This window comes from Westerdykella ornata (assembly GCF_010094085.1).
Source record: "Westerdykella ornata strain CBS 379.55 unplaced genomic scaffold EI97scaffold_6, whole genome shotgun sequence".
Lineage (NCBI taxonomy): Eukaryota > Fungi > Ascomycota > Dothideomycetes > Pleosporales > Sporormiaceae > Westerdykella > Westerdykella ornata.
This window is the reverse complement of record NW_022986856.1, coordinates 588183-602598: the sequence shown is the minus strand read 5'-3', so window position 1 is coordinate 602598 and position 14416 is coordinate 588183. Positions and strand designations below refer to the sequence as shown.

General features: G+C 51.4%; 5 protein-coding genes and 1 non-coding gene across 6 annotated transcripts; 5 read left to right on the top strand and 1 right to left on the bottom strand.

Annotated features, from left to right (window-relative positions):
* Nucleotides 1-98: 98 nt before the first annotated feature.
* Nucleotides 99-782, bottom strand: EI97DRAFT_457157 (uncharacterized protein; the record flags this gene model as incomplete). The annotated part of the gene is made up of 1 exon (XM_033800795.1): nt 99-782. One exon carries the CDS (start codon nt 780-782, stop codon nt 99-101), a length of 684 nt encoding a protein of 227 aa, XP_033655460.1.
* A 623-nt stretch (nt 783-1405) lies between these two features.
* Nucleotides 1406-3474, top strand: EI97DRAFT_415683 (homoserine O-acetyltransferase). The gene is made up of 3 exons (XM_033796867.1): nt 1406-1553; nt 1630-2020; nt 2071-3474. The coding sequence occupies exons 1-3, from the start codon at nt 1502-1504 to the stop codon at nt 3176-3178; spliced, it is 1551 nt and encodes a 516-aa protein (XP_033655459.1). The 5' UTR covers nt 1406-1501; the 3' UTR covers nt 3179-3474.
* Nucleotides 3475-3885: 411 nt separating this feature from the next.
* On the top strand, nt 3886-5006 carry EI97DRAFT_493138 (putative serine/threonine protein kinase; the record flags this gene model as incomplete). Its single annotated transcript, XM_033802351.1, has 5 exons — nt 3886-3980; nt 4055-4329; nt 4387-4604; nt 4663-4833; nt 4872-5006. 5 exons carry the CDS (start codon nt 3886-3888, stop codon nt 5004-5006), a joined length of 894 nt encoding a protein of 297 aa, XP_033655458.1.
* Nucleotides 5007-5712: 706 nt separating this feature from the next.
* Nucleotides 5713-8329, top strand: EI97DRAFT_415680 (uncharacterized protein). Its single transcript, XM_033796866.1, has 4 exons — nt 5713-6959; nt 7007-7244; nt 7297-7700; nt 7764-8329. Exons 1-4 carry the CDS (start codon nt 6007-6009, stop codon nt 8242-8244), a joined length of 2076 nt encoding a protein of 691 aa, XP_033655457.1. The 5' UTR covers nt 5713-6006; the 3' UTR covers nt 8245-8329.
* Nucleotides 8330-8693: 364 nt separating this feature from the next.
* On the top strand, nt 8694-8794 carry EI97DRAFT_t36. The gene has a single exon. It is a non-coding gene; the product is annotated as a tRNA-Lys (tRNA).
* A 1940-nt stretch (nt 8795-10734) lies between these two features.
* EI97DRAFT_457153 (uncharacterized protein) lies at nt 10735-13759 on the top strand (the record flags this gene model as incomplete). Its single annotated transcript, XM_033800794.1, has 2 exons — nt 10735-11700; nt 11747-13759. 2 exons carry the CDS (start codon nt 10735-10737, stop codon nt 13757-13759), a joined length of 2979 nt encoding a protein of 992 aa, XP_033655456.1.
* Between the last annotated feature and the right edge of the window lie 657 nt (nt 13760-14416).

Here is a 14416-nt window from a genome sequence, read left to right as displayed (position 1 = left end):
AATTCAGATGGATAATGGAACAGAACCGAAAGGATGGCAGGTACAATTGCCCTTTTGCGAGCGTCCATACATTCGAGCATTTCCCACACTCGTCTCCATCACGTGTTCCTTGCCATGATGGACTGGACTTCTTCAATAGAACACGTAGGACAGACGTCATCGGTCAGCAGGCTGGTGGACGACTGAGCCGGATGCAGCGCCTGCTCATCATCGGTAATGAAGGGCTCGTCATCTAAACCCAGCTCCGGCATGTCCATCTCCTGCGCTGATTCCTGAACACCAGCATCTTCACCTGGAAGCATCTCGCTGACATGCGGAGTATCAGCTCTCGCTTCCAATTGAGACAACAAATCCTCGTCCTTAATGAAGGCCGACTGTTTCCGCAAGGGGAGATAAGGCCTCTCAGAGCCAGAGTCGGACTTGAAGAGCGGTGGTGTGAAGTCCCGCTCCTTTCGTGCTTTCAGGTATGCAGCTCGACGGCGAGGATCACGGAATATATATTTCTTGCGATGCCGCGGACTTGGTGGCGGCGAGGGCGATTGTGTGCAGTCGCCCTCTACAGAAGGCACCGGATGATCAGAAGCTGAGAAGGTGGACCTAGGGGGCGATGGGTGCCGGGAGTAGAGATGGGCGGCTGCGAGAGGAAGCGGATGCGTTTTCCTTCGCTTCAACTCTTCCGCCTGTGCTATCAAGGGGGAGATGCTGGATGATTGGAAATCGGACGGGCGTCGCGCAGGGAATGAAGTTGGAAGAGGCTCCGAAAATTGCATGATGGAGGTCATGGCCAGCAGCTCGGGGGAGAACGCGCTGAATGAATTCACATCTGATGCACACAGTAAGACTCGCCATGTCGACCGCCGGAGTTATATGAGCGTCAAGGTTACAAACGCGAAAAAGACTGATAATCCTGTTCGCGATCGGTTTGCAGAGCGCCTCAGCGATGATCAGCTCGGATCCGTTGCTTGTTGCGAGGTGTAGCATAGTGACACTCGGTTGTTTGTTGGGATGTACAACACAAACCTAGAGTAAGCGGTAAGTGTGGCAATTCTACATTGGAAATCCATGATGGAGGCCTATATTGGAGAACTGGAAATCGAAACCAGAAACTTGACGTTGATGCTGCTGTCTGCAGCAGTGCGGAATTGGAGGACGTTGACGAGCAGCATTGAGAGGAGCTTTATTTAGATGGCCGAAGCAGGGTATTCTCAATCAGCAAACATAGCAAACAGATACATGCTCTGATGACTCTCTGCCGGCAATGCGACAATGAGGGGGGTGACTGGTGATGGTGGTTGCAAAGGTGGCCGAAGAGTCACAGACTTTATTTATGCCGAGCACGTCATTTGCCAAGACCAGGGCTCTTCTGGTGCTAGCGGCCGATGTTGACTGTGAATGCGCATTGAAGCAGAAACGAGTCCTCCCCGCCAAAATGAAGACTCCACTTCACCGGGAGCGCAGGCTCGAGACTTCAGTCACTCCACAGCCCTAACATTCCCTCATAATGCCCGCCCCCGACGCCTCCGGACAGCCCACAAATGGCGCTTTCAAGTATAGTATGTCTCCTTCTCCCTCCACGCACTTTTTTTTCCATGGCAAACATACAGGTCGGCGCTGACGCTTGTTATGCAGGACGAGTCACGGAGCAACCAGAGAACCCGTTTGTCAACCTAGTTCCCGAGCAAAACATTGCCATTGTGCCCCAGTTCACCCTCGAATCGGGTGTCGTCCTTCACAATGTGCCCGTCGCATACAAGACATATGGCACCCTCTCGCCAAGCGCCGACAACGCCATGGTGATATGCCATGCCCTTACAGGGAGTGCAGACGTGGGAGACTGGTGGGGCCCGCTACTGGGAGGTCCGGGGAAGGCCTTCGATCTCTCTAGGTTCTTTGTCGTGTGCCTGAATAGTCTCGGGAGTCCCTACGGGAGCGCGAGTCCCGTCACCGCCAAAGATGGTGACCCGTCGCTAGGCCTATATGGTCCCGAGTTCCCTCTGACCACCGTCAGGGACGATGTCAAGTGAGCTTGCCCAGCAAACATTCGTCTGTAGACGGCGCTGACATAGGCAGTATCTTCAAACTCATCCTGGACGATCTGGGCGTGAAACAGATTGCCGTGGTCATAGGAGGCTCCATGGGCGGTATGCTTGTCCTCGAGTTTGCATACTTCGGTAAGGACTACGTCAGGAGCATAGTCGCGATTGCTACTTCTGCTCGCTACAGCGCCTGGGGAATCAGCTGGGGCGAAGCACAGCGGCAGAGCATCTACAGCGATCCCAAATACGACGATGGATATTACTCCTTCGACGATCCTCCTTCTACTGGACTGGGAGCTGCACGTATGTCTGCCCTCCTGACGTACCGGAGTCGGGACTCATTCGAATCGCGGTTCGGAAGGAATACCCCTGATCTATCACGTAAACAGAATATCACTGGAACTCTTCGGCCTACTTCACCCGCCCATGAGCACTGGGCAATACATAATGAGGGACATAAGCATGCAAGGTCACCGCGAGGCTCTCGCACGAGCAGCACAGCCCCATTGCCTGTCAATGCAGCAACCCAGACAGACCTGGAATTCCACAGTGCCTCGAACTCCGGGACCTCCACTCCCGCAAGACCAGAATCCGAGCCCTTGAAGAATGATTCCACAACATCTCTGCCGAACAGGCGTCCTCCGACGTATTTCTCGGCTCAGTCCTATTTACGGTACCAAGGAGAAAAGTTTATCAAGCGCTTCGACGCAAACTGTTACATTGCCATCTCCCGTAAGCTAGATACTCACGATGTCTCTCGAGACCGGTACCCGGAGGGCAAAGACCCAAGCAGTCTGGATCCCGTCTCAGCGTTACACTACGCATTGTCTCTCATTGAACAGCCCGCTCTCATATTAGGAATCCAGTCGGACGGACTCTTTACCTTTGCCGAGCAACAAGAGCTGGCAGCACATATACCCAAGGCCACTCTGAAGACCATCGACTCGCCCGACGGTCATGACGCTTTCTTGCTGGAGTTTGAGCAGGTGAACAAGCACCTGCTGGGCTTTTTGAACGATATTCTTCCTGACATCATGTCGCGTACGCCGCGCCTGGATAGTCCGAATCCAGATACCGGGCTAGAGGCGACGAAGTCAAGTACTTTTGGAGAGGCCGAGGTGGAAGATATAACGGCTTGGTAGGTTCTGACAGGACCGTTAAAAGATTTTTGAGTTCGGAGACACTTTTTCATGCAACTCTTGGCACCTGTTGAATATGGTCGGCAACGCATTGTTTGAGAACTATGAAAGATATCCGGCATTTGGTGGCGCTTGTGGAGCATATCGGCGTGTTGGAGTATGAAGAAGGGGAGTACTGTCTGGGTTTCGGCATATGCTTGAAAGAAGCCCTGGGATAGATCTGGAGCAGTTGGCTGCATGTGAGGTTCAACCCCTCCGCCGTTATTTTATGAAATAGATTCAATGCATAGATATCATTCATTTTGAATCATTACGCTGTATTGCTCCTTGTTCTTCCATTCTCGGAAGAAGGATGCTGCAGGGGGGACGCTTTTGGCTTGTAAAGCATCCTCGCCCTACCTGCAAGGCTGGATGAACCGGACGCGACTCCTCCACGGGCTTCCTAGAGGAAGGATTATGACAAACCCATCACTACCCAATTCCTCTGCCGCCTTTAGCACGACACTGTATCATTTCGAAGTGTCAGTTATGCTAGGAGACCCGGGCCAAACCGGGCTGAAATATGTAAGCTGTGGCTTGCAGGGTAGGTAGCATGCTTGGCAGCCTACAACTCTGCTGCTATCTATTCAGTCGCTTCTCTACCGTTTGCCTAGTCCGCCTTAGTCTCTGTCGCGTCCATCTAAGGAGTTGTCTTAGTATTTCTCTTGGCTATGGCTTCTGTTCTAAAAGCTGGGCAATACCTCCGAGGCAAGCTTGGTTCTTACTGCCTTTCGGAGAAACTCCATGAGCATGCATGGACTGCAATGTAAGACTGCTCACTTAGTTCGACCTCTTCTGAAAAAAGTCTTCTCGCGCTCAGTAATGACTAGAGTTCACCAGTGAGAGCAAGATGGGAAAGGTTGTTGTGAAGACCGCACCAACCTATCGTTTAGAAAACGAACGCGACGTTCTCAAGCGCTTCCATGGTCAGCCATCTATCCGTCCGTTACTTGATGAGATCCTTGAGCCACCCTGCCTAGGCCTGAAATACTTGGATGACCATTCGTTACGTGCTTCGAACCAGAGGCAGTTGGAGAAATCCGACGTTGAATTCATTGCGAGACGGATTCTCGAATCATTAGATGCGCTTCACAGCGCTGGATACGTGCATACAGGCAAGCCTTTGACTGGAAGCACTTCCATGGGTTGATACATTGCTAACCTAGCGGTAGATATCAAACCCGACAACATTCTCGTGAACTACGGCAGCGGGCCTGGCAGATTTAGTGACGTCCAGCTTGGTGACTGCGGCGACGCCTACCGAATTCCTCCTAACGTGAATCCAAAGGAAGATGGAGAACTTATTGGTGCTGCAATGTTCCGCAGCCCAGAAGCCACCCTGAATCTCCGCTGGTGCACACCGACTGATGTACGGTCCTTGGGCGCTACAGTATGTTAGATTGCGTATTTTACGGATAATGTAACGAGTGCTAACGTATGTTTACAAGCTTATAAGTTTGATCTGGGGGAAAAAATTTCATATCTTCAAGCCCGCTGAGTTCAAGCCCGAAGATGAAGAATATCTAGTCCATGTTTTCATCAAGCAAATCAGTTTCTTCGGCCCATGGCATACGAGATTCCAGGAGATTGCCGACGAGGATAGATGGGCCAAATGTATCGTCCTGCAGCACTATGTCAAGATAATGGGCTATGGAAGCCGTTCATACTAGTCGAGGACGAGGAGGTCACGACGGAAGACAAAGTGTTCTTGTGCAAGTTGATGAAACTTGACCCAAGGGACCGGCCGAGTGCCAAAGAACTACTCGAGGATGAATGGCTTAGAGAGTCATGACGAACATAGGGTATCTCGGACCACATGGCTCTCCGATGGCGAAGAAAACTTCCGCTCGATGACCAGCTAGCTCTCAGGTCTAAGCCTGTATGGCTTCGCGCCAGTCGCGCGGAACGGAAGAGGGGATGTTTGGTCTTGCCGGGTAACGTATGTATGAAGTTATTCACACAGGCACGGATGCACACAGTAAAATGGATTTTAGTGAGACGCTTCAAAGATGGTGGCAATAGATATAGGAGCTTAAAAAGATAAGGCCAGGTTCGTCTACCCTTCACCCTTAACATCTCCTCTTCCATCATAGTTCCTACTATTACCTGCACTGCCCGCACAACCAAACGTCTGTTACGAAAATATAGCGATTTTCTAACATCAAATTTAATCAAGGTTTGGATTTAGCTGCAGAGAGTATGGTGATTTCAACCTGTGGGCCATGTGAACCCGCCTTGACTTTCTCACTGCTTAGGCTCGTGTGGTGGTCTCCATTAACTCGTGGGCTGGACCTTAACTCCCCAGGGTCCGCCCTACCCTACTCCCCTTTTCGCCCCGACTGCTTAATCCGAGGGGTAGTGTTCCGCCTATCTGGTTTGTCAAGTCCAATTAAATTGCGCACATTTGGCCCCAGTAATATGTAGGACCTGAGCTGACGGATACAGGCTAAAACCTTGCACGAACCAGACCTACAAGACTTGATGATCGACTATCCTGGACCACTTTCGGTACGTCCGGTTTTCAGCCCTTCAGCTCGAAAGGACGTCAGACAGACATAAGATTTCAATTCCTGCGGGTAGCCACTCGTAATTCGATGTAGACTGTAGCAGGCCCTGGTGGCCTAGGAACAGACTGGTTGCCTGCATGTGCCTTTCTGATTATAGACCTGCTATTTGCATTTGATTACCGACTCTCAGGTTGCATATATCCTCTCCTCCGCTGGTGGACTCGATTGCACCTCTTGCCACAGCGTTTCCAACCTCCGTCCACCAGCTACACCGCGAACTTTACCATGTCGGAACTCGAGTCCCGGTTCGTCAAGCGTGGGTATTGGGTCAACCTGGCCCAAGGCCCAGTCATGGGACAGACAATCACGACGGATGCCAGAACGGGTGCCATAGTCGTTGCCATATTGGCCATAGTCACGGCCCTAGGAATGACCCACCTCTGGCATCTTTTGACTTTCTTCTACCACCAGGTGCGCGCCAATGGACGACCACGCGATGGGCTCTTTCGGCATCAACAGGCTGTTCTACGGACCCTCCCCTCTCCGAGCTCCTTGATGGCTGACTCGGTGAAACTCTGGTATGCCTGGAGAGGCATCAGCGACCACGCTTTTGCTCGATCGTTGTTACAGCTCTCTGCGGCTCTAATCTTCGCATTGGCCTCCCTGGCCGTCAGTATATTCTCATCGTCCGTGGTCACTAGCACGAACCTCGAAGTCTTAGTGAACAGCCCGCATTGCGGACGTATCACATATGACAAATCAGAAGGTTCAGCGCCCTGGGATAGTTACAGACCCACAGTCTACGCAGCTGCGGAGTCCTACGCGCCGGATTGTTATCAGAATGGCAGTCTACCAAGCAAGTGCAACATTTTCACACGGCCAAACATCGCCTTCAGCACGGAGACGGTGCCGTGCCCTTTCAACGACAGCATGTGCGCCTCACCTGCAATTGCACTGGACTCCGGCCTCATCGACATGAACGATGCTTTTGGATTGAACCTCCACGAGGCCGATCGCATGAAGTACCGGAGACGGTCCACATGTACGGTACTTCCACTCGAAGGCTACACACGGACCACGAACGAGTCTACAGCGACCATGGAAGATGGAACTCCGTGGCCGGGCGAGCAAAGAATTGAGTATCTCTACGGCAGCCGCCCAGGCGTGGATCCACCTCTGGATTTGGCTTTCGGCCAAAGCACGCTACTCTCCAACACGACTAGCACATACGAGCAGATGTAAGTAGAACTGTCCGCAAATGCGAACGCACTAACAATGCAACAAGGGGAGATATCGCATACGGGTCCTTCCCCGACGATACCTTTGTGCTCCGACCTGAACTTCAACGACCGGACGCCGACGTCGCACTGAAATTGGTCATGAAGAACAAGGTCATGTACTACAAGCCCGTCGACGATCCACTGTTTTTAGCACATCGGGAGAAGAAATCACTCTACAGCCAGGGGTGGCAAACACGGTATCTATCGGACTTCCCTGGGTCAGTGGTAGGGTGCGCTCTGCAGGTATGCTCTAGTGCTTAGTGCGGTACCTACCTATGTCTGACCATTCATGCAGTATCAATTCTGCGTCAGCAACACATCTTGTACCAACCTGACAGGCACGCTCCGAGGCGAGGCCATCGACAGTTTTCCTGGGGCAAGCATAACGCAGAAAACCGTCCTATCACTGCTCCAACACATCAACGTTGTAGCCCTGCTCATTGCGACAAAACGTTTCGAGGCCAATCGGTTGATGAATTCGGACAACGAAATACCAGCTCTTCCAGACGATCAGTGGATCAAGGAGCTGCAGGGATGGGAAGCCTTTGTTTGGGCGAGCCATCAGATCATTATCACAGACTACGCTGTTGGGCCCGGTGTGAGGTCGCCGCCTACGCACAAATATGTCGTTCCTCCCTCGGACGATGGCGAGGTCAAGCTGTGCAGCAAGCAGAAGATGCGCAAGCCTGGCGGTTTCGTGTAAGTTTCTGAGTTTCAGAGATCGACTCCCAAATCTGGACATTTACTCATCAACGCTTCTAGTAACATCAACTTCTTCGGCCTCGTCTTCACCCTCGTGGTATCCAGCGTCATCGTCCTCACAGACGTAGTCCTCCTCCGCGTCCTCATCTACCTCAGCAAATTCAGAAAGAGCATGGCACCGCGCCTCGACCGCTGGATCCAGGACGGCATCTTCCAGCTCCAACGCCGCGCCCATGAAGCGCAGGGGAATGGCGTGTGGAAAGACCTCGCTGATGATGTACCGGTGACGGTGGATAATACGAAGCTCCCGGATTTGCTGCTCGAGACTCTGGGTGAGACCGAGTATGCGATGGGGAGGCGTGTTGATAGTGCGAAGACGGCGGTGGATTCGACGGGTGAGTGTGAGATGACGCCGGATATGAAGAAGGGAGCTTGGGAGAGTGAGTATGAGGTCAAGAGTCTGGGCGAAGTGAGGACGGGTAGTCTGGATATACAGGCGGTTGCACCTCTATCTCACGATTTGGAAAGGACGGGTATGTAGAGATACTAAACGATTATTTATTTGCTGGCAGTTGTACAAAATCTGAATAATAAAGGGAGGCACACCTCTATAACGAGTATTTCATAATAGATGGCCTTTTTCTTTTTCTTTTTCTTTTTCTATTTTTCTCTTCTCGGAAAATCTACCGTTGGTCTGCACTTTGCAACGGGTCAACACATGTTGCTTGCTGCCGTGGCAATTCCTCCGAATATGGCCCAAGTCCATCTTTGGTAGTCAAGTCGACCCACAGCCACCGATGAAACGCACACAGCTGCAGTCCTTAATCGTTTCGCCCCACAAGGATTTCTCCGGCATCTAGCTCCCCACTTATGCCCAACCATCTTATCTACAATGGCACACCACCTCAGGTCGTTTCAATGTCAATTATCCTTCTGTAAGTTTTTACTTATAATGATAATACGCAAAAAAATTTCATCAAGCAACCACCAGCCCGGTTAGCTCAATCGGTAGAGCGTGAGACTCTTAGCTTCACGTTCCCCTAGAACGATTGGCGATCTCAAGGTTGCGGGTTCGACCCCCGCATCGGGCTTTTTTTCCCTTTTTTCCTTATATTTTCCTTTTCTTTCTCTTTTACTTTTTGGAATGCCCCTGTTTTTGTTAGCTTTCCTTCTCTCTCTCTTTTTTTAATTCTGTTTGATTCAACTTCTCAATCTACCTTACTCTACGAGTGGTAATAAGGCATATAAGTTTTCCTGAATAGCCGCTCAGGTAGTACCCAAGTATACCGCATCTTTTCACGTCTAACTAAACACCCCCCTGCATTTCCTCTGTACTGTTGTTTTCTACATCTAATTTAAACAGCTAGCAGGCGCAGCAATATAGGAGGCCCTGTAATTAGCTTTATATCGTGCCTCTCTATATAGTAGTATGTTTAAAAGGAAAACTCTACCTGTTGCATGATTAAGTTGTAGCTAGTTAGCTTGTGCTAGGTAGGTAATTCCACCTACAGAGGAATTGCAGCCGGATATTCAGTCGGACGTGGAAAGCCGCAGTATTTTGGCTTGAGTTCAGAACCCTCCCAATAACCCGAACCATTCGTGACCTCAACCCTTACTATAACCCCTTCCAAACTCTGTATCATAGTCTCTGTATGAAATACAACACACCACTTCAAGATATCATCATGGTGAGGAGCTCGCGGTGTGCGACACCAGTCAGATCACTGCTCTCAGCATGAGCCCCGTGCCGACGGATATAAAATCAGGCGTACACCGTCGCACGCTCTCCTTCATCCATGCCCTCTTGTGCTGATTATTGAGCGCGTCGTCGTGTCAAAGTGGCCATATACCTGGAATCTCGAAGCCTTCTCGCTCACAGCTGAGACCAATCGCAATCTCATTCTCGGCGGCGCAGAAATCTACCCAGTTTCCGTCCGCGTCTCTCTGCGCACACCAAGGTTCCGAGAAGGGATGACGAGCATAGCAACAAGGCAGGAAAGAGCAGATGAGTGGTGATGGACGAGTTCGCCGCATCAGCGTCGTTTTCTGCTCCGACTCTCTTCTGAACGCTGGTTGGCTGGGGCTCCGAAACCCTAGCAAGGGTGGTCTTGCCCCTGTCAACCACACACGACACTCCATTCACTCCGTCTCCCTCTGAGCTCGCACACAAATGGGCCGGTGCTAGGAAACACGAGAATGGCACTGCCATAGAAGCGTCGGAATAGGGGAGATGGCCAGGCTGACGAGATATGAGATATGCATGGCCCGGGAGTGGCGCCTCCTGGGGTGAATCTTTCCGTTTTTCTATCTTCCTATGTCATATCCTCACTCTCCTTTTCCTTCTCCTGACGGCCTTACTTAAATACTGTTTCCTGCTTCTGTGTGGCGTCCTTGGATGTTCCAGAAGGCAAACCTCTGTGTTTTCCTCTTCAGTTCCGACAGAAGTGCCCCCTTTAGGACTGACTCGAGCCTCTTTTCCCAGGGTTCTGATAACATCTTATAATGCTAATACTCTTCGATTCTTCCGCTGCTGTCTCCCTTCGTTAAACCATAACCGATTCTGTTCCTTCCCAAATCCGCGTCTTCCAAGCAATCTTCACGTCAATAGGACAAAACCCCACGCTCTTTTGCTTCTCCTGAACCTCTGCACGCCGTCTAACACTTCCGGCGCATATTCCGCATATACTGGACAATCGGAGAGCTTTGGCACAATACGTTAAAGCCGAAGCATAGTGACGTATGTTCCCACCATTCCCACCTAAACTGCTTACCGAAAGCAAGCCCCTTCAATACAGAGCTGACCCTTGGCAGGTATCAATTTTCCGCCTGCGTCGGGTGTCTCACGGGAGCCTTGGGGACCTGTGGCCGCAATGCACCCTCTATCCTCACATCCCATTGTCAAATCGGCCTCGATAACCTCGTCACATTCCAGGTTTCGGAGAGGGGCCCATCTGCATCCTGAGATCAGTGCATAGCTGGCAAACGGTCAAAAGTCTTGTGGAAGGCGGCCGGAAGCCCGCCCATTTGCAAAATGGCAGACCTCATCATCGAGTCAACTTCACGCCGTCCTTCTCAAAACAATGGATACGCGACGCCCGCCCACTCAGCGCAAAACTCGCTTCACTCCTTTCGCAGCTCCACCCCCACCCGCTCCCCACTCCACGCCCTGTCTTTGCACGAGTATCGCAAGCTGCAAAGAACTCCAACACCGTCATCTCAAGCCCCTCAGGGCAAATCACTACGGAGGAAAGCCGCAACCCCTGAGCTTAGAGAGTTCAAGCGGGCACCGAGCACGGCAGGGAGATCTGCTTCTCCAGCCTCCCTCGTTTTTCGGCCTTCTCATTTCTCCATTTCTTTGCAACATTTAGCGGGCTACCAGCCGCTCCCACCCTCCCCTCCTCACTGGACCGATCATTTCGAAGCTGTAGACGAGTCTTACAGACCACAGAACACGGAGGACACTCGGTTTGGAGAAGCAGCAGCCGCCGCTGAAAAATCCGTTGGAGGCTTTCCTAAAGAGACTCAAAAGGTAGGTAGGTGGAAAACCATCAAAAAACTGCCACGACCGCAGCCTCGCCACCCGCAGTCACCACTGCCCTCTGCCCACATCCCCCCTCATGCAATTGGGACCCATCTATCGTCGTCTCAGTCAATTTCGACTTCGGTCACGGAAATCGCACCTTCGAGCGATGCCCCGACGTCAACTTCGACGCTGTCATTGTCTCGATTTCCTCGGCCACCGCATCCTGAAAGCTTTGTATCTTTGTCTTCGCAAAGTCTGGACGTGAATGCACTTCCTCGCATAAACACCAGTTTTACGACGGCTCTTGCGACACCGCCGGAAACTCCAGCTGTGATCCGTTATCGTGGAGCATCTTTCGATTTGGTCAATCCTCACGACTCCATCCTGCTTCACGACATTGAAACTCCTAACGATCTCCACTCTTGTGACGGCTCGCCTATGCGGACATCAGATGAGTTCCTTGCAAGGCCAGACGTAAGTCGCATTTCTCTGTATCAACAATTCACTAATATTTGTACAGATAGCTCCCAGAAATAGGGTGTCTACTGACTTCGGCGCGGCATGGAGCTTGATCAGGAGTCGAGATGAGCGCGAGGAGAGCCATGGTCATCAGCCATACACGCAGTTGTCACCTCCGCCTCCGGCTGTTCTCAGTCCGCGTTCTGCGGAAGTTGCCTCCCCAATGAGTCCTGATGAGCCACGTACTGCATTGCCTTCCTCGGTTGGCAGAACGAAACAAGAAGAGCCACGATTTTCGTTAAGAGAGTTGGCACCCATCAAACACCTGTCGCGCACGTTCACCAGAAGGCTGAACAAAGCACCCGAGCCCACTGAAGAGCAGGTGGAGGAGCAAGAATTGGAAGGACTTCCTGCAGGTGCACCAGCCAGCGTTCGTGAAGAACATCAGCCTGTCTATGTTGATGATGATGAATATTATCCAACTCTGGCAACTACGTACCAGCCGATTGAGTCATTCTCGTATTCTCCGCTCGAGTCTACGGCAGGCTTGACGTCTATGGTCCCCGATCAACTATTCGACCAGCCGATGTCTGCCTCTGAACCCTTGTATCCGCCTCCATCTCTATATTCGAACGAATGGGGGCTTCCACAGGGCTACTACAGTCCGAGAGCCACTGGTGTGTTTGGGCTCGAGGACCAAACCAACAGGAACCCATTCCACGGACCGAACACTTGCACCATCCCGAATTCTATCCCTACTGCGGAGTATCTGTCAGGACAAGAAGAGATAGAGGTTGCGTCTGGTGCAACTGCTGCTCAGATCGATGATGGCGACACAGTACGAATGGTTAATGAATCTGTAGCCACCGCATATGGAGTGTTAGGCGACGAATCACACGGTTTAGTGACGGGAGGTCGATCTGCCTTGCATCATTTGGCGTTACAGGCTCAAGGTGTTGGCACCGACAGCAGTCATAGCTCGTTAGAACTCCTGGGCCAGGTGCGTGAGGGCCGTGGACGGGAACCCACTCTCAGGCAGACTCCAGAACCGTCAACCCCGGCAGCAGCCTCCTTAGAATCGTCTTTTGAGTACGACAATTTCATTAACATTCTAAATCAATCACCGGAGTCTGCATCTACCGCACCGCCGCAGCAGCTTGAACCCGGACAATCCTCGTCGCAATCAGAAAACCTAGGAACGCTCACTCGTCAGGCGGCACTCGATGACGCGGGACGTATTTTCGATGAGGCAGAGGCTTCTAGTTCCATTCCAGCGATGTGGCAACGACATTCGGGGACACATCTGGTTAAGACGCGACCGACAGCCGTACCAGACAATGACGAAGATTGGGAGACGGGTCAAGACTCGCGATACTCTGCAGATGCACAACTACTCCACAATAGCACTCTCCACGAGAGCCATAACAGCGCTGTCGCTTGCCAGAGAGAGGAATCTCACCGAAAACTGGACGGTCCGGCGCCGGAAGCCGACCTGCCTGGCACATCTCAAGGAACCGAAATCCACGATGCCGGAAGCAGCGTTGCGGATAACAGTAATGGCAGTCATGGGCGCCGACGTTCAGCAGTGACAGGGCAAACTAAGCTTCGCGAAATGAAGCTCACACCCAGTATTGCGCCTTCGGCACGCTTTGCCCGCTCAGTTCAATCTAACGAGAGCGGGGCCACGCGATTCTCTGAGATCATGCGCTTTGATGCGCCCAGTTTGAGAGCCCCATCGTCGGTTACCACCGATTCGCCTCTTACTCGACAGTCTGTCACTCCGGGCCACGATCTAGGATCGCCTCACCTGCATGTAACTCGACGGGAGCCAACTGCTGAGGATTGCGCGGAGCGCACTCGCCTCTCCTGGATAGTCTTCGGCCTGTTCTGCATCCTGCCGCCGCTTCTGATTCTGTACCGCTGGTTTGGGGACTCCATGGTGAATTGGGTCTCTGGTGGTCGCTTCACCACGGCGACAGTTACACCGAAACGTGCGGCTCTTTACCTTGGAGTTCCGGTCAACATCCTCATCGTAACTGCCATTGCGATTCCGATTTTTATCGCCATGGCTTAGGTATCTGGGGCAGCGGTAGGAAGGGTTAGCGATGGCGGATTAGCTTCTATGCCCGTCATTCGTATAGCGATGATTTCCTTGCTTTCCTTTGTTTTTTCTACATTGGGGCCTCCGCAGAACCGGTTGGGTACTGGAGTAGGGATAATAGGGGCGGTGGAAACAGGCTAGGATAGATTTATAATTGGCTATGGTTTCGGGGCTGGTTTAGGTTTACAAGTTCGAATCATGCTATTAGTATAACATAGAATAGAGGTTTAAAATCATCCTGGCTTTAAAATGTACGGGTAGTGTAGTGTTAGTTATTTAGCATAGTGTTGAGGTCGATAGCATTAAGCTCGCTTTAAATTAGGAAAGGACTGTACGTTTACTGTAAGGGCAGAGGTAAATAGAAGCGTATGCTTCTAGGAGTGCTGTATTGTAGATAATTTAGTACATAGGTCTGTTAAAGCATCTTAGCTGCGTGCTGCTTTTCTAGGAACGGAATTAAACTTACGATGTTAGTTATCGGAGAGCTAGATTTTTATATCCCGGTAGTTAGGTGCATCCTACCTAGATAAACTACTAAAAGAAAAATTATCTTTATAAACCTAACAAGCTACAGAGAGTAGAGAAGGCTAACAAAAAGAGGGACAATTAAAATTTCATCGGCGCTTTGTG

Coding starts and splice junctions, on each gene's coding strand:
- EI97DRAFT_415683 (XM_033796867.1), top strand. CDS start 1,502: ATGCCCGCCCCCGACGCCTCCGGACAGCCCACAAATGGCGCTTTCAAG. Junction 1,554..1,629: donor AAATGGCGCTTTCAAGTATA/GTATGTCTCCTT, acceptor CTTGTTATGCAG/GACGAGTCACGGAGCAACCA. Junction 2,021..2,070: donor ACCGTCAGGGACGATGTCAA/GTGAGCTTGCCC, acceptor TGACATAGGCAG/TATCTTCAAACTCATCCTGG.
- EI97DRAFT_415680 (XM_033796866.1), top strand. CDS start 6,007: ATGTCGGAACTCGAGTCCCGGTTCGTCAAGCGTGGGTATTGGGTCAAC. Junction 6,960..7,006: donor ACTAGCACATACGAGCAGAT/GTAAGTAGAACT, acceptor CAATGCAACAAG/GGGAGATATCGCATACGGGT. Junction 7,701..7,763: donor CGCAAGCCTGGCGGTTTCGT/GTAAGTTTCTGA, acceptor CAACGCTTCTAG/TAACATCAACTTCTTCGGCC.